Below are 23,883 nucleotides of genomic sequence, written 5' to 3' on the forward strand. Positions count from 1 at the left end.
GGGCTGCGCCGCCCCGCAAGGTCGCGCCTTGCCTCCCATCAGCCCGAGCGGAGCTCAAAGGCAACGTCGGCGACCGCGGCAGCCGCGAGCCAGCGGAAGAACCCCTCACATGGTGGGCTGAGCCACCGGCGACCGGGCTGTGCAGTGCGACGGGGAGCGGCGGGAGAGGGGAGCGGGTCCTTGTCGGCAAGGTCGGCCCACCGAATGCGGGGCGCGGGGATGGGGGCGGGCCAAGGGAGCGGCGCCACAGCCGGAGCAGGCGGCGCAGGCGGGGGAGGGGGCGCGGACGTCGAGGCAGCGCAGAGGCTGGAGGGGGCGGCGTGGGCGACGTCCACCGCGGGAGGGGAGTCGCCGTCGCCATCGCCAGGCCCATCGTTCTTTGATTCTGTTCACCTCCCTCATTCTCTTTCCACGTCAAATTTTCGAACCGTTTACTCTAACTTCCTCCCCCCTTCCCCTCTTGTCTCTCCCCACTCGTGCACTCCCCTCTCCATCTTTGCCCGCGGTTTTGTTCGACTACTCCACCATTTCGCCAACGATTCGGGCGCCGTCCACTGTCGTCGAATAAATCCCCGTTTCCTGTTGCATCATTGTTGCATTTGTTCAACGTACGTTTGCTCGACGACTGATGGTGTTATATACACCAGGGTGGCCTATCGATGGGCTAGCCGGATGATGGGCCGGCATTAGGGCCCAACAGCAATAGGCATCCTTAAGGGCTTCTGGCTACGCAAGCCAAGGAATCCTCCTTCCGGAAAGTTCTTCATCCTGGTGTGCAAGCCAAGGAACCCTACTTTGCATTCCCCTGTCTCCCCGGATCTCCTGCAACATTGGCTCGTCACTGCCTGAGCCATCACGTCATTGACTCGGTCAGTGGCAACGCGAGCACCTAGCTGAGTGGTGGTCTCGGCCGCCCACAGCGCCCTGCAGCCAATGCCAATGTCAGTGCCATCCTCACCTCCCTCTCAATGGTCGCCTTCCTGAAAGGGTGTCGTTGGGCGAGTCGGTTGGACTCTAGGGACACGGTGACCAAGGTGTCTCCTGGATATGTCTCCTGAGCATTTTGAGACCTCTTCCAATGCAAAGGTGCTTACATGAGGTGCTAAATGCATTAAATAGCTTAGCAACTCAACTCCCCAATGCATAGGTGCTTACTTGTTGTTGCTAAGCTTGCTTTATTTAATGATTTAGCATCTAAAGTCTTCCATGCATTGGTCACCTTCTTTCATTTAAGTGGTTTGCCTAGGTTCACGCGCTTGGCATCGGTTCTTCCTGAGGTCACCAAAGTGCTCTCTCTCATCCTTAATTGTTAGGCCATGTCATTATTTCGCTTATGTGGCATGCTTAGCACCTGTCCACAGTGGAGCACTGGGAAGGGCCTGGACGACTAGAGAAATTGAATAGACAAAGCGAAAGAGTATGCATTCGATGCTTCCGAACCAAAACGTCAAATAAGAGATCAAGGCAAGCAAACTACGCAAATAATGAAGATGAAGATTTGGTTTTGGCATGGGAGAGTGACACGCTGGGTGCGGTAATGATCAATCCGGAGCGAAGTATTGGGCGGCCATCAATCAAGCTAACATCAAAATGTGAAGAGGTCGTCCAATCGGCACTCGAGTCACTCACAACTGCTCGAGTGTGATCTTTGAGTGTTGCAACCGATGGTTGGATTGTGTGTAGCAAGTGAAGAATGCGCCTCTAGTGGTGCCACAATTCATGAATATGTTAGTAATCTTTCCATCTTTCTCTACAACATATTTAGCATATTTTTGCGACCATCTTCCAATTGTATGTTGCATGACACATACGAACAAGAGAGTGTACAAGCAAAATGTGAAGTCAAATTGTACTTCAACATTGTTGTGCATTGCTAAAAAATAATAAGAACTAGAAGATGGGGAATGATGAGGTACCCACTGAATAAACTGGTGTAATCCTATCCGGAGATTGGAGAATATGATGATCATTGTGATGAAGAAGAAATGAGATCTAGGGGTCCTACTCTGGGGTCAAGCAATGGGCGGCCCCCACGGGAGTAAGAGGGTGAAAGAGATACTCAAAATAGATAGAGAGATCACAACAATGAGAGACAAGATTGATGGTTTGATGAGTGCAACCAAGGGGGCGACTCAAGCAATGCAAGCAAAGTTGAAGTTAGCAAAAAACGTCAAGAGAAGATGGCAATGTGGGAAAAGATGTAATTAAGAGAATGAGAAGGTCAAGGCCGAGTTTGAGGTGTAGATTTCTTCTCGAGGAGAACTGGTTGAGACAAGAGATGGATGCAAAGAAGAATAGTCTCATGATGATGGATTCAGCTGGGATGAATGAAAAGGCGAAAACCTTTTGGTAGATTAGAAGGACGAATACATCTAGGATGCAATGAAGTGAGTGCACTTGGGAGGAGGGAATGGTACCAACATATTGTGATGTAATTTGTGCTGGAGCTATAAACGGTGTTACTTTTTGTTGAACTTCGTCTTTAGATGATTATTATCAGGTTTTATTTTTGCATTTCGACCTATACTATGATTTAATTTGAAATGTTATTGATTTGTGTGATTTTAATCGTGAAAATTTTGATTATATTGATGCAAATTTGGAATTCGAGTATAGTGCATATGCAATACACAGAAAATATATGAGTGGGAATTTTTTTAAATGCTGCAATTTTAAGAAGGGAAATATGAAAGACAGAGGCCTATGGTGAAAATCTGCATGGACACTTGAACCCAGTGGGAGGTTCTCGACAAGTCCTTATATCGCGTGCTATTGGCCTCTCCAGGTTCCAACGAGTTAACTCTCCTTTGGGAGATTAAACTGCCATTGAAGATACGCATCTTCCTCTGGCAATGGGTACGTGGCCGCCTCCTTTCGGGCACGGAGGTTCTCAAACGCAATGGCCTAGGGGATGTACTACGCCCCTTATGCGGAGTGCCGGAAGACTCCAATCACATCTTTTTCCGTTGCCCGACAACGTTTTTTCTTTGGAGTTGTCTCCGGGATGTTGTCGGTGGCAATTGGTGCAACGACAACCTCCCGAACATGTTCCAGGAAATCCTCAGTCGGCCATCCGGGATGCGCCCCTCTCTGTGGGTGGCGACGGGATCTCTCGCATGGACCCTATGGACTGTGCGCAATAAACTAGTAATTGAGCATGTGATTCCTCGTGCGACTGACGCGATATTTAAATTGTGTGGCTTCTTACAGCTCTGGAGACCGCTTAGCAAGCGGAATAATCGGAACAACCTTGACGCGATCATTGCGGGTCTTTGCTCCACCGCCGCTTCCATCGAGCCGCCTCCTCCCCCTCCACCGCCTGAGCCAGATTAGCTAGTTGGAGCCGTTTTCTATTGGGGTTTGTTGTGTTGTGCCCCAGCGGAACCTATTTGCACTCTTTTCTTTTCTTTGCTTTGGCTTCTCGCTCAAACCTCGAACTCGTTGTGTTGTCGGATGTTGTTGTGGTTGCTTTATACTCCTTTCATCCTAAAATTCTTATTTTAGTTTTGTCTAGATATGGATGTATCTAGCAAGAATTTTGGGACGGAGGAAACAGAGTATAATCTAAAGCGAGGAAACCTTTTTTCCGTAAAATCTGCATGCTTGGCGGAAATATTTTACTGAAGCATGTTTCCGCCAACGGTGCATGAAGGCGCCTCCTCCTATTACGTGGCCCAGATAGCTTTGCTGCGTGTCAGTGTCTCGCCGGTTCACCATCCGTCCCGCCGACGCCGTCTCCCGCCGCCATCTCCTCATGCGGCCAGCGCCGGTGCTCGCCGCCGGCGGCAGGACGGTCGGAAACATTCTCTCCGCCACGGAGTGGATGCTTCCCTCTCCGGCCACCCAAGTCCACACCATCTCCGTCCTCCCCTCCCACTCACCGTCCCCTGCTCCCCAGTTCGCCTTCTCCAACCTCACCACCGCGTCGAAGAGCAGCGGCGGTAAAGGGGACCAGCAGGGGACTCCGAGATTCGACGTGGTGCGGGACGACCTCCTCCATCCCCTGGCCAACGGTAACAAGGCCCGGAAGCTCGACGCCCTCCTGCCGCTCCTCCGCCGGCGGGGTGCCACCGACGTGGTGGGCATCCACCGCCACATTATCCTCCCCTCAACTCCTAGTTTTCTGTTCTTACGGTATTGTCACTGTTCCGATTGCAGATAACATGCGGGGGTTGCCAGAGCGCCCATGCAGCAGCCGTCGGTGAGATATGGATCCATGTAAATTTGCTTTTTTAATTAAGCTTCGTCTGAAACATACAGTAAATGATATAGATGCTTTCTGCCCATGTAATTCGGCTGTTGGATTTCTGTGTGGTGTAATTTGGTGTCTTGGCTCACTTGATATGCTTAAGTGTAAATTTCACATCATTCACAAGGTGTTCCCTTCCTGTGTCAGCGGTCCATTGTGCAGAATGGGGAATCAGGCCACACCTACTGCTGAGAGGAGAGCAACTAGATGTGCCGACAGGCTACAATTTGATCTCTTTGATGTTTGGCAACGTGACCTATGCATCTCGGTCGGTCTATGCACATCGAGATGAGATGCTTTATGAGCACGCCAAGAAGGTTGCTGGTAACAGCGGCACCGTGCTGTGGGCTGATGATATTGTCAGGGATAATTTAGCTGTGGATGAAGAGACTGTCCTTGAAAATGATTCAAGAAGAGTGGTGATTATTAAGGAAGGGGCTGGCACTGTTCAAGCGCTACTAGGTAAATATTGGATATGTGTTGTGCTTTCCTCTAATAGGTCACTTTCATCATTACAAATACTTTTTCCATGACAGAACAACTTAATATTGTCAACTTCTCATGCATTCTTTTTATATTTTATCTATCTGATTGGGACTGAACTTTTGCACCCTGAGCTTTAGGGTCATGTCATCCAGTTTTGGTCCTAGAATGTTGATTGTTTGTGTCGAAAGAAACCTTATAGGCTTTTATTACAACCCTACAGGAACGAGATCATTGCGAAATTTCACATGATTTCAATGCTTTTTCAGGTGTTATGCGACTAGTGGAGCACCTCTCTTGTTTGTCGTCATTTCATAATGATGAGGAAGTTCATATTGTGGTGGATGCTGGGACAGGCACAACAGCTGTTGGGTTAGCTCTTGGAGCGGTATGTCTAGGGTGCGTTCAGTAATTGGAACTAATACTTGAATATACTGACTTGCATCGTGCATGAATGAATAAAAATCATCCTGTCCAATTATTTTTTTCGAGAAAATGCAAAGGACCTTTGTGTTTCATTTCATTGAAAAGATAGAACAGTCCTCCTAGGAGGTGAGCGATACAGAGTCATGCGTTCGGTCAATGGACGTCGCAGGTTGTGGGCAGAACAACCCGAAGCCCCTGGGCGCCTTCCTTTGCCCAACACCGGGCCTCCTCTTTGATCCCATCCACTAATGATTCGATGGATGGTGTATCATTGTCGAAAACATACGCGTTCCTGTGACAGTGGTAAAAAAGATGTTTCAGTTATCATCTTAATCCATGGTTGTTGGCTGTACTTCTCATAGTGTACCCCTTCTCATGTCTACTGTCTAGAGCACAACAGTGAGAAATTGAATTTACTTTAGTCCAGCAAAGAAAGAGGGATACGAAGGATGCATCTGCAGTGTGTGTTCTGCAATTTAACATTGTTATAAGCCAGACTAAATTATATGTCAGCAGGAATAAAAAAATCATGACAACTCGGGATTTTTATCTTTATTCCCCGTGTTACTTCAGAATTGCTCTTTCCATGCCTGTTAGCCAGGTATCAAATTTTGATCATTGGCATCCTTGCAGACTTCATTGGAGGGTAACTGCTGTCATGCTTGCTGATACACTTGAAAGATACCAAGAACAGGAGAAGTCCCTGATATCTGATTTCAAGGGGCTTTGCCATGAAGACTGCCATCACTTGGTAGGAACAGATGGCCTGGTTCATTGGGTGGACCGCTCTTCGCCGAGAAGGTACTGTTTGTGGCATGCTTGATATCTTTGGTAATCTTATTCCAGCACCAGTCATAAACATAAGTAACATTCAGAACTTGTTCATCATTTTCTAATCCGAGGTCATATGTGTTTACTGTTTCTGTGATTAGTATCTTGATGAATGTGATTGCAGATATCTGACTTTTTCTCCAACTTTAACTGATAACTCTTTTCTCTGATTAGTATCCTGATGAATGTGATTGCGGGATCGGACTTTTTCCCAACCTTTAACTGATAGTATATCATGGCCAGTATTCGTGTCGCCATCATTTCAGTCCTTTCCATATCTTTAAAATCTTATTGTCAAGACTTCCCGCTCTTAACTACTTTTGTGCTCGTTTTTTCCTTGCTTTCTTCAGATTCGGCAAGGTGCTGGGTGGCGAAATCGCGTCGTGCCGGCAGGTGGCCCGGCAAACGGGCATCCTGCTGGATCCCGTGTACACCTTGGCCGCCTGGGAGCAGGCCGTGGATCTGTGCCGCGGAGACGGCAGAGAGGCCAAAGTGGCCATGATCCACACCGGCGGAACGCTCGGGCTGTTCGGACTGGCGCAAAGGTATCCCCAGCACTTCGCCGCGACCGCGAACGGTCAGGCTTGAGCAGGCCAACACGTGTAGCACCTGGCGAGGGTCACACGCGCACGCACTTGATCCGGGCTGGGAGACTTGAACCTGGAGGGCGTCATCTACTGCGTGTGTGTGTGTGAGTTCAGTTGAGGGCCAGCTGCTGTAAGTGAGAGGGTGTGGAATATAGAGTTCAAGATGTATGCTGTATGCAAAAGCAGAAAATGAGTAACTGAAGAATTATCCTTGTCTCTCTGACTCTCTCCTTTGTGTATGAGCTGTGGCCAAGGGCTGTGACAAGACGCGATGCGAGTGTTTCGCTGGTTGGCATAGCTTCCACGCTGCGTTTTCCGTCGTTATTTATGTGGTCGGCTCAGCTGTCACAGGGCGAGAACCACTCCGCCGGGTGCAAACTAAACTATGGGCACAAGTTCGTCGGTACTTCACACGTGATTTGGTTTTTCTTCGTATATTGAAGTCAACCTTGAGAAGTTCAGAACTGTGTGGTTGCATGCACGTTCTTGCTGTCAACCGGGGTATTTTCTCGTGCCTGCAGCACGGTTTGTTGCGGGTCTCCGGCTAATGGCCGAGCATAAAGAAAAAAAAACAGACCACCGGAGACGGAGAGCAAAAACAAGACGCGCGGCGCGACGTGCCGAGTGCCGTGCCGCAGGACGCGCGTCACATCCGGGTCCTCTCTGAAACCAGCGCAACAACGTCCCTGGTCCCCGCGGAAATAAGTAAAAACCGGATAAATCAAGATCGGCACACGCTCGCCGGCCGCCACACACGCACCCATGGCCGCGGCGGCGCAGGGCGAAGCGAGCACGGGCACGACGGCGGCGACGTTCCGGCGCGTGTACGAGACCCTCAAGGCCGAGCTTCTCCGGGACGACTCCTTCGACTTCAACGACGACGCCCTCCGATGGATCGACGCCGTCAGTGCTACTACCTCTCTTCCATACTCTTTTTCTTTTCTGTTCTTTTGAGATGCAATCCTTCCTCTCTAGTATTAGTCGCGGTTAATCGTCCCTTTTTCCGAGCAGATGTTGGACTACAACGTGCTTGGTGGTGAGCAGACATTTGCGTTTTGACACAAGAGGGGCACACCGTTTTTTGCTGTCAAACCATTGAATAAATTCATGCTCCAACCAGTTGCTCCAATAGTCCAAACCGATGGAGAGAGACGGGTAGTATATTGCAACACAGACTAATGGCTTGGATTTGCCCGTGTACAGGAAAGCTGAACCGCGGCTTGGCTGTTGTTGAGAGCTACAAATTGTTGAAAGCAGGATCCGAACCAAGCGAGGAGGAAGAGTTCCTTGCTTGCATTCTTGGCTGGGGCATTGAATGGGTATTACTATCACCATCGGTGCTTCGGTCATTTAGTGATTTCAATATTATGAAACCAGATGTAATTCTCATGCTTGTTCTTCTGGGTAATGTGCAGCTTCAGGCTTATTTCCTCATTCTTGATGATATTATGGATAATTCCCAAACTAGGCGAGGAAAACCATGTTGGTATAGGCTTCCAAAGGTTTGTCAAGTACCTCTTTGCTTTGTCTGGATATGTCTAAATGTTCTTGTACAAGACCTTGTGTTGTACTCCCTCTGTAAACTAATATAAGAACTTTCGGAGAATACAGTCCCTCCAAAGGTGCATGTTTTTAACTGGAGTGCTGCATGGGATTGTACCGTGCTACTGTACTTTATCCGATCGTCATATGAACACTCCAGTTATTTGTCCTGTGTGCCGTACTGATCCAGAGGATCTTCGGCATATGTTATTCTTTTGTGACAGAGCAAAATCAGTGTGGAAGGAACTGGGTTTGAGTGAAACTATTGAAGCTGCAGCGACCGATGAGCGTTCTGGTTCAGTCATTTTGGAACGTCTGTTGTGCGCTGAAATCTCTGGAGGCAACATCCCAATTGCTAATGGAATTGAGATGATTATGGTGGCTGGATGGTACTTATGGTGGGATCGCCGGAAAATTTCTCACAAGGAAACCTGCGGTTCAGCAGCTCGATCAGCCATGAGCATTAGAGGTATAGTAGCTAATACCCTGACTACCAAACTGAAGGTACTAACGCGATCTATGAGATGGGTCAGATCGGCTGCCGGAGTAATTAAACTAAATGTGGATGCTTAGCTATCACCCTGACGCTGGTTCAGGTGCTACTGGTGCATTGATACGAGACTGTACAGGGGCGTTTATTGCTGCTTCCTGCTCGTACAAGATACACGCCATGGATGCGGCCACGATGGAAGCGCAAGCGTTATTGGAAGGCTTGCGTCTAGCCGATGATATGGGGGATTTTCTCTGTTGCCATCGAATGTGATTCTTTGAAGATTGTTCAAGCTAAGAGTACCGTGCTTCCGCAGCGGTGGTTACAGATGACTGTCAAAAGTTGATGAATTCTTTTGCCAGGGCAACGATAGAGCACTGTGCTCGGGAAAGCAATGCTGCTGCGCATTGTCTTGCTCGAGCGAGTTACAGGGGCAAACGTACTGGGGAGTGGCGGGAGCCCCCCCCCCCCCCCCCCCCCCCCTGATTTCTTAATATCCTCTCTCTTAACAGACATGTTTATTGTTTAATAAAGGTCGCCGAAGTTCAAAAAAGAAGATCTTTTAGATCACTAAAGTAGTGATCTAAAAGATCTTATATTAGTTTACAGAGGGAATACTTTAACTAATTCAAGACTTGAGTAAATATAAACAGTCATGACTCGACTCTAATATCACAGGAGGAAGTAGGTCACTAGCTAGATACAGATACCATCATGGTATTGACTTCCTTATGTAAATAGACAGATTAATATTAGTATTTGTTTAGCAGAAGAAACTATTACACATCATTATTTGGGTTTAGTTCTTTAGTTGACTTTGATGATTTATTACAGTCTGCTAGTGGCTTTTCCCCCTTGAGCAGGTTGGCCTCATTGCTATAAATGATGGACTTGTCCTGCGCAGCCAAATATCACGGATCTTCAAGCGTTATTTTCACGGGAAACCTTACTATGTTGATCTCCTAGACTTATTCAATGAGGTAATTATATCCAAAAAAGTCCCATTCTATGTCCTCTTCTGTTGCAGGAGCTTAATTCTGTTACTGCTCATCTAGGTCGACTTCAAGACGACTTCTGGCGAGTTGTTAGACCAAATTACAACAAGTGAAGGGCAAAAAGATCTGAGCAAATACACTGTAGATGTGTATGCCATTGCCACCTGATTATGAACTTCGACGATGCTATATTGTCCATGCTTAGTACCTTGAGAACAATGATTTTTCATTATGTAGTTTATTCTTTTTCGTGCTAATGGGGCATGTTTTAATTTCTATGCAGTTACAGGCGCATTGTAGAATACAAAACAGCTTACTATTCATTCTATTTGCCGGTAAATAAGAAGTGCTCATTTTACATCTTCTGGCAACACTAGTTACGATTCACCTGCAGTAAAATTCCTTTAACCTATTGCAAAGGTCGGTTGTGCACTGCTGTTGTCCGGTGGGAGTTTGGATGATTATGTTCAAGTGAAGCATATCCTAGTTGAAATGGGTATTTACTTCCAAATTCAGGTGATACTTTTCATAGTACATTTATCTTGTCACTTTAAGACATACTTTCTTTTCGGTATTTATGTTCTCGAAAGTGGTATAATCGCCAGATTCTCCTTTCAGGACGATTATCTTGACTGTTTTGGTGATCCAGAAGTTATGGGCAAGGTAAGTTGATTCACTTCCTCTATTACTGTCAAAAGAAAAGAAAAAAATGCATTTGATTTCTGAAATCATCCTGTTTCAGATTGGAACTGATATCGAAGACTTCAAGTGCTCTTGGCTGTTTGTTCAAGCACTAGTGCGTGTCGATGAGAGGCAAAAAGACATCTTATTTGTAAGGCACATGAATTGATGGGTCATTCTATAATATTGTGAAGCGCACAATTTTTTGTCCAGGAACACTATCTTAATGCCTGTGTCATGCACAGGAAAATTACGGGAAATCAGATCCTGCTTGTGTTGCAAAAGTGAAGGCGCTGTATAAAGAGCTCAATCTGGAGGTTTCCTTCTTTGCTCAACATGAGTGTGACATGTCTAGTTCATTGCATAATTTTCTAAATATTAATAAATTCATTTACAATGCAAGCATGCGTGAGTGTGACATGCCTTTTTTTGTTGCTTCCAGGCGGTGTTCTCTGAGTACGAAAGGGAGATTTACGAAAAGCTGATCTCAGACATCGAAGCGCAGCCGAATGAAGCTGTGCAGGCAGTGTTGAAATCGTTTTTGCATAAAATCTACAGAAGGATGAAGTAGGAATGTTCTTGCGTACAAAGAGATTGTTGGGTGGAATGAGTTCTTTGGTGTCGGCGCATGCAAGATGAATAGTAGTATTAAATACTTATGAATAAGCAGTATGACTGATCATATTGAATAGTCAGAGTTTTTGCTTTATATTCGCGAACAACAAAGCATTTCCATGCAAAAGAACAGAATATAAGAAATTTACTCCTTTCTGTTTTGTTTTTCTATATTTGTTTAGCAGGTTGTTCTTCTATTTTTTGTATGCATAAGATCATTTACACAAAGCATCCCAGCCTCAGTCTGTCAGTCGGCCCTTACCGTTCTTGAACAATGATGCTCTGTACAACTGCTCCGATGATCTATGCACAATCTAAATCCTAGCAGTAAACTATGATACTCCATCGCTGAGTAAGCTTCAGCTACAAATGCTACTGCAACCAACGAAGCTGGACCTGGCTATGAACTGATCCACCCACACAAAAAATGATCGCTCGTACATATACAAAAGAATTTGTTAAAAGTTAACCAGCAGTTGAGCAGATTTTAGCAGACCAAAAGCACCATCCTCCAACAGATGCATCGCAGCGACGTATGAGAACTTTCTGGCAAATAAGAAACATGGGACGGATGTGCCGTTGGATTGACACCACTCTGTAGTCCTGTGTTCCACCTCATAGTTCACATGATGAATTACTAGGAAACATGCCCATACCTTGGAACGGGCGCCAAAAAATATTGCACCATAGCCAAATAAGTATGGCTCAATACTCGAACATATGAGTGTCTTCTATTTTACCGAAAAAGGCTTTCACCTCGCTTTATAAATAAAGCAAACCGTCACAGACCACCAAGTATCACAAACGAGTCACAACACACACATCCAAGTCTCACAACATAAAGTACAAGAGGTTCTGCTGAGGGCGCAGCTTAACAAGCCTAAAGAAACAAAAAAGGCCGGTAACACCGGAGAGCCAAGGAGGCACTAATCAAGCTCAGGAGGTGGCGGAGGAAGCGGCGGTTCCAATCGGAGAGCTATCGCACGAAGGTCGGAGATGATGACGTTGATGGCGTCCCGGTCCTGGGGCGGCTAAGAGGCCGCCAGAGCTGCAACAGACCACAAAGTTTGAGCACTGAGTCAGTAGCCCGTCGAAGGGGAATCCGCTGGATGACTAGTTTATTCCGAACCGTCCAGAGCGTCCAGGCAAGGGCACCTATGGTCAGCCACCTAATGTGGTGACATGTAGGGGGCGAGGCCTGGATCTCGGCGAAGAGGTCCTTGAAGTTGGTGTGGCACCAATTTCCACCGAACGACTCGCGCGCACAACTCCAAAGAAACTGGGCCGAGACACAAGAGAAGAAGATGTGGTTCTAGTCCTCGGGGGTCCCACACAGAGGGCAAAGCCCGTCGCCAGGGCCATTCCGTTTACGCACCTCGACACCGGACGGGAGGCGGCCATGGATCCATTGCCACTTACATTCGACGTGATAAATCCCAAAGCTATGAACTGCCTTTTGAATTCACAAACATTTGTTTTGTTTAGACCGGCATTTTTTTGAAATGCACGAATAGTTTTCGAATTCATGAATATTTTTTGAATTGATGAACTTTTTTAAAAATTGGGGAACAAATTTTGAAACTCGTGATTTTTTTTGAATTTTTGTGAACATTTTCTATAATTTATTGGATATTTTTCAAATTCGCCAATATGTTTTGTATACGTGATCATTTTTTAAATCAACGTTTTCTTAGTTCCCGAACATTTTTCAAAATCGTTGATTTCCGCGCACAGTTTTTAAAAATCACCAGCAATTTTTTAATCGCGAACATTTTATGATTTCCTGATTTTTTTGAATTTATGAATATTTTATGATTTCTCAAAAAAATTGAAAATTTGCAACTTTTTAAAATATGGAATTTTTGGAAAACCTAAATTCATTTAAAGAAGGAAAAAAATAGAAATGATAAAAAAATGAAATAATAAAAATAGGTGGCGTCATGCCCCGCACATGGGCCGACCCATGAACACGTGCATGGGAGGAGGAGGTCCAAGCTTGCAAATTGGAGAGAAAAGGGAGAGAAAAAGGGTAAAACCCGGGATCAAACTCGGGTCTTGGGGTGGAAGAGTGAGGCCTTAGCCACCGAGGTACTCGTTTGCTTGTGATATTTGAGGGTATCGTGGTAAAAGAACCAAACCCGACGGTGACTTTTTGAAAGAAAAAATCAAATCATTTTCTTCACTTATGGGTGACATAGTGGGTAATTTATGGCAATTTCAGAGGTAATTTTAGGACGGACGGGCAGAAGCACCAATCCCTTTATTAGTAGGTATAGATGTCAAAACAAACTTAGCATCATGATATTAACAATGGAGGTCTTTCCAATTATTTTTTTTGCAATGATCCATAAACTACAATTGCCATGCTTCGTGAACTTAAATTGCCATGGTCCCATCAAAAAATTGCCATGTTGCAAGAGATAAGATTTGTTCCCCACGATCTACAATAAAAGAGTTTGTCGTGCCATTTTGAAGGAAAGAATTTGCCATGATATGTTACAGAAAATGTGTCGTCATGGTATATATGGATTTGAACATCACATATAATGAAAAGCTAAATTTGCCATAGCAAAAATTGGAAACTTTCCAAATGCTATGAATCATATCGATGGAAGAATCAGAATTAACCGTGATGTTCTACAACAGTAGACCATGGCTTTATCATACAGAAATAGCGCGTTGAGCTATCCATTGCCCCTGCCATGGTAAGTTCAAAAAAAAGTTGCCGCTTTACAACAAATGAAAAAGTGAGCAGGCAGCTGACACACATGCATGATCGCAAAAAAAAAAACCAAAGCGGTACACCATGGCTTTATCATAAAAAAATTCCGTAAGGAAATTTAGAGAACATGGTCCATTGGCATGGCAAAATGATCTCTGACAAATGAATAGCAATTTACCGTGGTCTATGAAAATTCCTAGCAAAATCATATCAAAAATTGCCGTGGCAACTATTCACTAGAACAAAAAACAAAAGATGGTAGCTATGAAAGTTTGCCACATCAATTGATGATAATTTGCCATGGAAAACGATCTACAATTCATAGTGATTAGCCATGGTATATGAAGTAAACAATGTCTAATTCATGACAAATGTAGAAAATGGTATATATTATAGATCATTTGTCATGGCAATTTTAGAGATCTTTAATTATAGATCTGTAATAGATGGCAAATTTAGAGAACATACATGGAAAAACAATCTTTAAAAATGAATAGAAATTTGCCATGGTCTATGAAAATTCATAGCAAATTCATAGCTATTTTGCCATGGCAACTATTTACAAAGAAACAAAAGATGGTAGCTACAATTTGCCAATTTCAATTGATGATAATTTGCTTTGTTTGTACAGAAAATACAAAATAGCAACAACAATCAAAATAGCCACCCAAAAAATACAAATCAATCACACTCGAAATGAAACTATCATGGACTAGCAGTAAATCGGCACTAAATGGGAGCCGAAGTAGAAGTGGTTCCTTTTCATTTAGCAATCCAATGGGGAGGTGTTCGTTTGCTCGTAGGTACAACTACTCGAACTTGTCGAGGCGCCAGAAGACGAGCTTGAGGAAGAGGCACCAGAGCTTCTGCTTCTGCCCATCGATGCTGCACCACCACCCCAAGCGTGTGCCCTGTCGTGTCCCGCACCACCGCCTTCCCCACGCCGTTGCGTCAAGTCGATGCACCACCGCACCCATCCCACGTCAACCACCAGCACCACAGCAGATCCACCACCACCACCCCACAACCACAAACTACCGCCTGGCCATCCTCAAAGTGGAAGGGAAATGGCAGGGGCAGTGGATAGCTCGCCGCGCTTCTCCGCAGGCTTCAATGGATCAGAAATAGAGAGGCGAGTTGGTGCTCATCTGCCCGTGCACTCCGCACCTCCAAAGTCGGGGCAACATTGCTTTGTTCATCCACCTCCATTCCGGGAGACGCCGAGCCGCCCACCGGATCTCCTTCGCTTTGCCGCCTCATGTTGGTAGCCGACTGGCCACCACAGCCTCGTGTTGCACCACTTCTCCTCCTCTCTCTCTCTCTCTCTCTCTCTCTCTCTCTCTCTCACCTGCGGTTAAACCTGATCATTGGTCGAGCCAGGCTTGGCAAAGCCCGAAGGAAAAATCCCGAGCCCGAGCCTGGCCCGGCCTGGCCCGAAGTACATAAACAGTGCCATTTTTAACTAAATTACTCATATTCGGGATATTATATTAATTTATTATACCTATATTTCGAATAATATATGTCTATATGTATATTTCGGGCTTTCAGGCCGGGCTTTGGGTGAGAAAGTGGAGCCCGAGCCCGGCCTGAATGCCGGGCTTCGGGTTCGGGCTGGCGGGCCGGGTTGTCCATAAACAGGTTTATCTGCGGTTTTTCTCTATCCTCTATGCAGCAGCGCTGATGTGGAGCTCACCTCCGCCCTCGCTGAGACGCGCCGGTCTCTATCTCGATGTGGATGGGAGATGAATGGGGAGATGAATGCGGGGAAGTGTGGGGAAGAGACATGTCGGAATGTGGATTACGAAGTCAATCACCGATTTGCTAGTCCGTTCGTTCGGTTCAACCCTGTATCAAACGATAAAAAAACTGATGTGGCTATCCTGCTTTTAGGTGCGTGCGTTCGAACTGATGGCCAGGACAGCGTCCGACGCCCAATGCTTTTTTTTAAATCACCAGGGGAGTTTCCCCACCTGAATATATTACTCAAAATGGTCAAAATATCAGAGTGATGATCCAGTTTATAAGGAAAACCAGATCAAAAACCTTAACAAATTGACCCCGTTTATAAGGGAAACCGGGCCAAAAACCGTACAAGGCACGACCTAGCTGGCTAAGACCATCACCATGAGAGACACAAGTAGATGTGGGGTGTCATCGAGAGATCACAATACCAGGACTTTGCAACAGCCGAACGCATCAGCGGGCATACCGGCCCCATGGCACAACTCAGGAGCATCCACAATCAACGAGTGTCATCCCAGACACGAACCTTGACTGGGGCTCCGCCACAGAAAGAACGGAACGAATAGCAGTTTGAGAGGCATCTTGCGCCATCCTTGAGCAAAGATGAGTCGAGACAACACCAAGAGCACCAAGCTCGCCGCAACACAACGGTAACCATGAGAGGGTCTTGAGCAACCATTACCAACCTGAGCCGCACGAGAACACCACCACCGTAGACGAAGAGCTCCAATCAACCAAGACCATCCATGATGCCTCAAGGCTATTGGTGCAGCCGAAAGGCAACGAGCGACCGAGTCCACACCCGGACGAAGAGTCATACGCAGCCGAGTCTACATCACAACAGCGGCACCGCCGGCGAAGCCGAAGGGCATCAAGGAGCCGAGTCTACACCCGGATCGCTTCTCCGAGCACACCAGCGCAAGCCAGCCGCGCCACCACCACCGTCCAACCCGCAGTGAGCAGCCACCACACAATCTACCAAGCTGATGCCTTCAGGAAGGAATGCGACGCGAAAAGCGCCGCCATCGGCCGTTCCGGACGGACCAGGAACATGGGTTTCCCTAGGAGCCTCGAAGGGGAAGTCACCATGACAGCGATGCCTTCAAGGAGGTAAGCGGCACCCGCGGGCGTCACCATCGCCGGCTCCGGCAGTAGCAGTGGCTTTCGCCCAAGTGAGCAGACCACCTCCGAGGAGCACCGGTAGACTGCGAATCACTGCTCCCTGCACCACCACAAAGCAATGGTCACTGCAGCGCGCCGCCGCACGTGACCAAATCCGGTCCACCGCAGGCCAGACCCCGCCTGCCCACGCCGCAACAACAGGGACGACACAAAGGCACCGCCGTCGAACCCCTACAGAACACCACCAACAACCACACACTAGTCACTCTGGCTGATCCCTGCTCCAAAATGATGCCCCCAAGAGGGACACGACGAAAGCCGCCGCCATCATCCGATCCGCGAGAGCACGGATCTAAGGTTTCCCATGGAGCTAGGGATGGTAAGGGAGAGGAGCGCATCACCACAACAGCGCCTTCAAGAAGGCAGCGACATCCACGGACGTCGTCGCTGCTGGCTCCGACCGTAGCCAGAGACAGACTTTCGCCCGGCATCGTCTCCCACACCACTGACCAAACCAGCCAGTCCACCACATCCACCATCCGCCAACCTCCACCCTCCTGCCATGCCCAGCCACGCCGCCGGGTAGCAACCACCACATCACCTCACTGCTCGTCATGGCCGACCCGAGCCAGCAAGGACGCAAGATCTGGGCGGTCCTGGGCCAGGATGCCTCGACACGACCGGAAGAGAGCACCAGAGCCATAGCTCGGCCAAGCAAAGAAACAACTAGAGGAGCCGAAGGGGACTAGGGTTGTACAAAGTCGGTTACAGAGAAAGGAATCTTCATATCAGGACGCCAAGCTTGCCTTCCACGCCAAGGAGAGTCCTATCCGGACACGGGAGAGAGTCTTCGGTCTTGTATCTTCATAGCCCATCAGTCCGGCCCATGTATCATAGTCCGGACGCCCGAGGACCCCTTAATCCAGGACTCCCTCACCCACCGCCAATACATCTCCACCACCACCACCATTGTCGGTGTCAAAACCGGTGGATCTCGGGTAGGGGGTCCCGAACTATGCGTCTAAGGTCGATGGTAACAAGAGACAGGGGACACGATGTTTACCCAGGTTCGGGCCCTCTCTATGGAGGTAATACCCTACTTCCTGCTTGATTGATCTTGATGAATATGAGTATTACAAGAGTTGATCTACCACGAGATCGTAATGTTTAAACCCTAGAAGTCTAGCCTGTATGACTATGGTTATGTGTCCTTCTTTCCGGACTAAGTCCTCCGGTTTATATAGACACCGGGAGGATACACAAGGTCGGTTACAAAGAAAGGAATCTACATATTCGGCCGCCAAGCTTGCCTTCCATGCCAAGGAGAGTCCCATCCGGACACGGGTGCAGTCTTCTGTCTTCGTATCTTCACAGCCCATCAGTCCGGCCCATGGTTAATAGGCCGGACGTCCGAGGACCCCTTAGTCCAGGACTCCCTCAGTAGTGATGACCCACAAGTATAAGTAAGAGTGTCGAACTCAACGAGGAGCAGAAGGAAATGATAAGCGATTTTCAGCAAGGTATTCTCTGCAAGCACTGAAATTATCGGTAACAGATAGTTTTGTGATAGGGTAACAAGTAACAAGTGTAAGTAAAGTGCAGCAAGATGTCCCAATCCTTTTTGTAGCAAAGGACAAGCCTGCACAATTTCTTATATGAAGGAAAATGCTCCCGAGGACACATGAGAATTATCGTCAAGCTAGTTTTCATCACGTTCATATGATTCACGTTCGTTACTTTGATAATTTGGTATGTGGGTGGACCGGTGCTTGGGTGTTGTCTTTACTTGGACAAGCATCCCACTTATGATTAACTCCTATTGCAAGCATCCGCAACTACAAAAGAAGTATTAAGGTAAACCTAACCATAGCATGAAACATATGGATCCAAATCAGCCCCTTACGAAGCAACGCATAAACTAGGGTTTAAGCTTCTGTCACTCTAGCAACCCATCATCTGCTTATTACTCCCCAATGCCTTCCTCTAGGCCCAAACAATGGTGAAGTGTCATGTAGTCGACGTTCACATAACACCACTAGAGGAAAGACAACATACATCTCATCAAAATATCGAACGAATACCAAATTCACATGACTACTTGTAGCAAGACTTCTCCCATGTCCTCAGGAACAAACGTAACTACTCACAAATCATATTCATGTTCATAATCAGAGGGGTATTAATATGCATAATAGATCTGAACATATGATCTTCCACCAAATAAACCAACTAGCGTCAACTACAAGGACTAATCAACACCACTAGCAACCCACAGGTACCAATCTGAGGCTTTGGGACAAAGATTGGATACAAGAGATGAACTAGGGTTTGAGAGGAGATGATGCTGGTGAAGATGTTGATGGAGATTGACCCCCTCCCGATGAGAGGATCGTTGGTGATGACGATGGCGATGATTTCCCCCTCCCGGAGGGAAGTTTCCCCGGTAGAGCAGCTCTGCCGGAGCCCTAGATTGGTTCCGCCAAGGTTCCGCCTCGTGGCGGCAGAGTTTCTTCCCGAAAGCTTGCTTATGATTTTTCTTCGGACGAAAGACTTCATATAGCAGAAGATGGGCACCGGAGGCCTGCCAGGGGGCCCACGAGGCAGGGGGCGCGCCCAGGGGGGTAGGGCGCACCCCCCACCCTCGTGGCCAGGGTGTGGGCCCCCTCTGGTACTTTCTTTCGCCAGTATTTTTTATTAATTCCAAAAATGACTTCCGTGAAGTTTCAGGACTTTTGGAGCTGTGCAGAATAGGTCTCTAATATTTGCTCCTTTTCCAGCCCAGAATTCCAGCTGCCGGCATTCTCCCTCTTCATGTAAACCTTGTAAAATAAGAGAGAAAGGGCATAAGTATTGTGACATAACGTGTAATAACAGCCCATAATGCAATAAATATCGATATAAAAGAATGATGCAAAATGGACGTATCAACTCCCCCAAACTTAGACCTCGCTTGTCCTCAAGCGGAAGCCGATAACGATAAATATGTCCACATGTTTAGAGGTAGAGGTGTCGATAAAATAGAATACGGACATGAGGGCATCATGATTATTCTTATAACAGCAACATATATGGATATCGTCATATGATTTCTTATGCTCAAGTAATAATCTATTCACAATGTAAAGTATGAATCAGAAACTTTATTGAGAACCAACAAACTACAATCTCGGTCATTGAAGCAATTGCAATTTATCATAACATCAGAAAGAGTCAATATAAGAGCTTTTCAGCAAGTCCACATACTCAACTATCATTTAGTCTTTCACAATTGCTAACACTCACGCAATACTTATGGGTATGGAGTTTTAATGGGACACAAAGAAAGATAGGGGCTTATAGTGTCGCCTCCCAACCTTTTACCTCAAGGGTAATGTCAACAATAATAATTCATGCTAACTTACATCTAATTGGATATATATATCAGGATCTTTCCAACACAATGTGCTTGCCAAAGGACAAAATATAAAAAGGAGAGGTGAAAATCAACATGACTCTTGCATAAGGTAAAAAGTAAAAGATAGGCCCTTCGCAGAGGGAAGCAGAGGTTTTCATGCGCTTTCATGGTTGGATGCACGAAATCTTAATGCAAAAGAACGTCAATTTATATTGCCACTTGTGATATGAACCTTTATTATGCAGTCCGTCGCTTTTATTTCTTCCATATCATAAGATCGTATAAAGCTTATTTTCTCCACACTAATAAATCATACATATTTAGAGAGCAATTTTTATTGCATGCACCGATGACAACTTACTTGAAGGATCTTACTCAATCCATAGGTAGATATGGTGGACACTCATGGCAAAACTGGTTTTAAGGGTATTCGGAAGCACAAGTAGTATCTCTACTTGGTGCAAAGAATTTGGCTAGCATGAGAGGGAAAGGCAAGCTCAACATGTTGGATGATCCATGACAATATACTTTATTTCAGATATAAGAAAACATAACTCATTACGTTGTCTTCCTTTTCCAACATCAACTCTTTAGCATGTCATACTTTAATGAGTGCTCACAATCATAAAAGATGTCCAAGATAGTATATTTATATGTGAAAACCTCTCTTTCTTTATTACTTCCTATTAATTGCAACGATGACCAAAACTAAGTCTGTCAACTGTCAACAACTTTTATTCATCATACTCTTTATATGTGAAGTAATTACTCTCCACAAGATCAATATGATCTCTTTGTTTCTTTTTATTCTTTCTTTTTCTTTTTATTCCCTCAAGATCATAGCAAAATAATCAAGCCCTTGACTCAACACTAATCTTTATTATATAGCTCACGGACTCGATTACATAGAGGGATCATAAAGCAAAACTCAAAACTAAATCATACTAAAACTTTATTCTACTAGATCAAGATATTACCAAAAGGATCGAACTAAGAAAAACGGTAAAGATAGGAGTATGATGGTGATACGATACTGGGGCACCTCCCCCAAGCTTGGTAGTTGCCAAGGGGAGTGCCCATACCCATGTGATTATATCTCTTTTGCTGGTGAAGAAGATGGCGGTGATGATGGATAGTCGCACATTGAGCGTAAGAGGTCCTCCAATTTGCGGATAATGCCCTTGAGTGCGATGATATGCTCCTTCAACAAAATATTTTCACGTGTGAGATACTTGTTTTGTATACGAGCTAACTCAATCATCTTGAAAGCTTCGATCTCAGTTGGGGTAAGAAGATTGTGATCAAGTTGAAGGATGTCTTCTGCTGTCGGAACTTGGTCCTCCGTTGCCTTTTTGATCCCTTCATCCTTGTTGATCTCCATGGGTTCTTCCCTCTTCATCTCTATCTTCATTAGCCAAGCATCGTTGTCACCATTGGTGGAGGAGGGGGATGACATGATGCCTGGCCTTGGCAACCCTGACAGAAAACAGCTTGAAACAAGAACAAAGGATAATTGCGTGATACGGGAGTCCAAACCTTCGGGGGATTATATAATGATTTTTTACCGACCAAAAGAAGTATCGTGCAAGAAAACGGAGTCCGGAGAGCGCACGGGGTGCCCACGAGGCAGGGGGGCGCGCCCTCCACCCTCGTGGAAGCCTCGTGTCCTTCCCGGACTACTTATTATTTTTCCTATTTTCTTAAATATTCCAAAAAGGAGAAAAATTGTCATTAGAACTGTTTTGGAGTCGGTTTACTTACCGTACCACATACCTATTCCTTTTCGGAATCTGAAACGTTCTGGAAAGTATCCCTTATGTATTCCTCCGGGGTTACGGTTTCAATAATATTGGTTTCAACATTTATGGGATTACCTGAGATATAATGTTTGATTCTTTGACCGTTCACCACCTTCGGATTTGTGCCTTCGAAGTTGTTGATTTTTATGGCACCGGAACGATAAACCTCCTTGATAACGTAAGGAGCTTCCCATTTAGAGAGAAGTTTTCCTGCAAAAAATCTTAAACGAGATTTGTATAGCAATACATAATCACCTACATTAAACTCACGCTTTTGTATCCTTTTGTCATGCCATCTTTTAACTTTTTCTTTAAACAGTTTGGCATTCTCAAAGGCCTGGGTTCTCCATTCATCAAGTGAGCTAATGTCAAAAAGCCTCTTCTCACCGGCAAGTTTGAAATCATAATTGAGCTCTTTAATGGCCCAATATGCCTTATGTTCTAGTTCGAGAGGTAATTGACATGCTTTTCCATAAACCATTTTATACGGAGACATACCCATAGGATTTTTATATGCAGTTCTATAGGCCCATAATGCATCATCAAGTTTCTTGGACCAATTCTTTCTAGATCTATTAACAGTCTTTTGCAAAATTAACTTGAGCTCTCTATTACTCAATTCTACTTGACCACTAGACTGTGGGTGATATGGAGATGCAATTCTATGATTAACATCATAGTTAGCAAGCATCTTACGAAAAGCACCATGAATAAAATGTGAACCACCATCAGTCATTAAATATCTAGGGACTCCAAACCTCGGCAAAATAACTTCTTTAAGCATCTTAATAGAAGTGTTATGATCAGCACTACTAGTTGGAATAGCTTCTACCCACTTAGTAACGTAATCAACAACAACTAAAATATGTGTATACCCATTAGAGGCAGGAAACGGTCCCATATAATCAAAGCCCCAAACATCAAATGGTTCAATAACAAGTGAATAATTCATAGGCATTTCCTGACGTCTACTGATATTACCAATTCTTTGACATTCATCACAAGATAAGACAAACTTACGAGCATCCTTGAAGAGAGTAGGCCAATAAAAACTGGATTGCAATACCTTATGTGCAGTTCTATCTCCAGCATGGTGCCCTCCATAGGCCTCGGAGTGACACTTGCGTAGGATCTCTTCTTGTTCATGCTCAGGTATACAACTCCTAATAACACCATCTACTCCTTCTTTATAAAGGTGCGGGTCATCCCAGAAGTAATGTCTTAAATCATAGAAAAACTTTTTCTTTTGCTGGTATGTGAAACTAGGTGGTATAAATTTAGCAACAATGTAATTAGCATAATCAGCATACCATGGAGCAATACGAGAAGCATTTATGACAGCTAATTGTTCATCAGGAAAGCTATCATCAATAGGTAGTGGGTCATCAAGAACATTCTCTAACCTAGATAAATTGTCCGCAACGGGGTTCTCAGCTCCCTTTCATCAATAATATGCAAATCAAATTCTTTTAGCAAGAGAACCCATCTAATAAGTCTAGGTTTAGCATCTTTCTTTTCCATAAGATATTTAATAGCGGTATGATCAATGTGAATAGTTACTTTAGAATCAACAATATAAGGTCTGAACTTATCACAATCAAATACAACTGCTAAGAATTCCTTTTCAGTAGTAGCATAATTTCTCTGAGCACTGTCTAGAGTTTTACTAGCATATTGAATAACATTTAATTTCTTATCAACTCTTTGTCCTAGAATAGCACCTACAGCATAATCACTAGCATCGCACATAATTTCAAAGGGTAAATTCCAATCAGGTGGCTGAACAATAGGTGCAGAAATCAATGCTTTCTTAAGTATCTCAAATGCTTCTACACAATCATCATCAAAGACAAAAGGAATATCTTTTTGTAATAGATTAGTCAGAGGCCGAGAGATTTTTGAGAAGTCCTTAATGAACCTCCTATAAAAACCAGCATGACCAAGGAAACTTCTTATACCTTTGATGTCCTTGGGACACGGCATCTTTTCAATAGCATCAACTTTAGCTTTGTCAACTTCAATACCTCTTTCAGAAATTTTATGCCCCAAGACAATACCTTCATTAACCATAAAGTGGCATTTCTCCCAATTCAAGACAAGGTTAGTTTCTTCACATCTCTGCAAAACTCGATCAAGGTTGCTCAAGCAATCATCAAAAGAGGATCCATAAACAGAGAAATTATCAATATCCATGAAAACCT

The 23,883-nt window shown here is 45.2% G+C and overlaps 2 protein-coding genes across 3 annotated transcripts; both read left to right on the plus strand.

Moving 5' to 3' along the window:
• Positions 1-3,644: 3,644 nt before the first annotated feature.
• LOC109755066 (putative D-cysteine desulfhydrase 2, mitochondrial) lies at positions 3,645-6,794 on the plus strand. The gene is made up of 6 exons (XM_020313952.4): positions 3,645-4,078; positions 4,159-4,201; positions 4,397-4,711; positions 5,002-5,131; positions 5,792-5,959; positions 6,340-6,794. The coding sequence occupies exons 1-6, from the start codon at positions 3,755-3,757 to the stop codon at positions 6,575-6,577; spliced, it is 1,218 nt and encodes a 405-aa protein (XP_020169541.1). The 5' UTR covers positions 3,645-3,754; the 3' UTR covers positions 6,578-6,794.
• Positions 6,795-7,110: 316 nt separating this feature from the next.
• LOC109755054 (farnesyl pyrophosphate synthase) lies at positions 7,111-11,051 on the plus strand. 2 transcript variants are annotated; one of them, XM_020313937.4, is made up of 12 exons: positions 7,111-7,479; positions 7,588-7,612; positions 7,780-7,895; positions 7,992-8,078; positions 9,472-9,588; positions 9,664-9,752; positions 9,887-9,938; positions 10,024-10,119; positions 10,222-10,266; positions 10,346-10,435; positions 10,530-10,601; positions 10,727-11,051. In XM_020313937.4, exons 1-12 carry the CDS (start codon positions 7,339-7,341, stop codon positions 10,853-10,855), a joined length of 1,059 nt encoding a protein of 352 aa, XP_020169526.1. In that variant the 5' UTR covers positions 7,111-7,338; the 3' UTR covers positions 10,856-11,051. The 2 variants fall into 2 exon arrangements, with proteins under 2 accessions (XP_020169526.1, XP_040260058.1); XM_040404124.3 differs by having other exon boundaries at positions 7,169-7,479; positions 10,024-10,266.
• Positions 11,052-23,883: the final 12,832 nt, after the last annotated feature.

This window comes from Aegilops tauschii, chromosome 3 (assembly GCF_002575655.3).
Source record: "Aegilops tauschii subsp. strangulata cultivar AL8/78 chromosome 3, Aet v6.0, whole genome shotgun sequence".
NCBI classification, from domain to species: domain Eukaryota; kingdom Viridiplantae; phylum Streptophyta; class Magnoliopsida; order Poales; family Poaceae; genus Aegilops; species Aegilops tauschii.

Bases quoted from the DNA above. Each gene is read 5' to 3' on its own strand.
- LOC109755066 (XM_020313952.4), top strand. From the start codon at position 3,755: ATGCGGCCAGCGCCGGTGCTCGCCGCCGGCGGCAGGACGGTCGGAAAC. The intron at 4,202-4,396 runs GTGAGATATGGA...TTCCTGTGTCAG, and splicing joins CGCCCATGCAGCAGCCGTCG to CGGTCCATTGTGCAGAATGG. The intron at 5,132-5,791 runs GTGCGTTCAGTA...GCATCCTTGCAG, and splicing joins CTTGGAGCGGTATGTCTAGG to ACTTCATTGGAGGGTAACTG.
- LOC109755054 (XM_040404124.3), top strand. From the start codon at position 7,339: ATGGCCGCGGCGGCGCAGGGCGAAGCGAGCACGGGCACGACGGCGGCG. The intron at 7,613-7,779 runs GTGAGCAGACAT...GCCCGTGTACAG, and splicing joins GGACTACAACGTGCTTGGTG to GAAAGCTGAACCGCGGCTTG. The intron at 8,079-9,471 runs GTTTGTCAAGTA...CCCCTTGAGCAG, and splicing joins GTTGGTATAGGCTTCCAAAG to GTTGGCCTCATTGCTATAAA.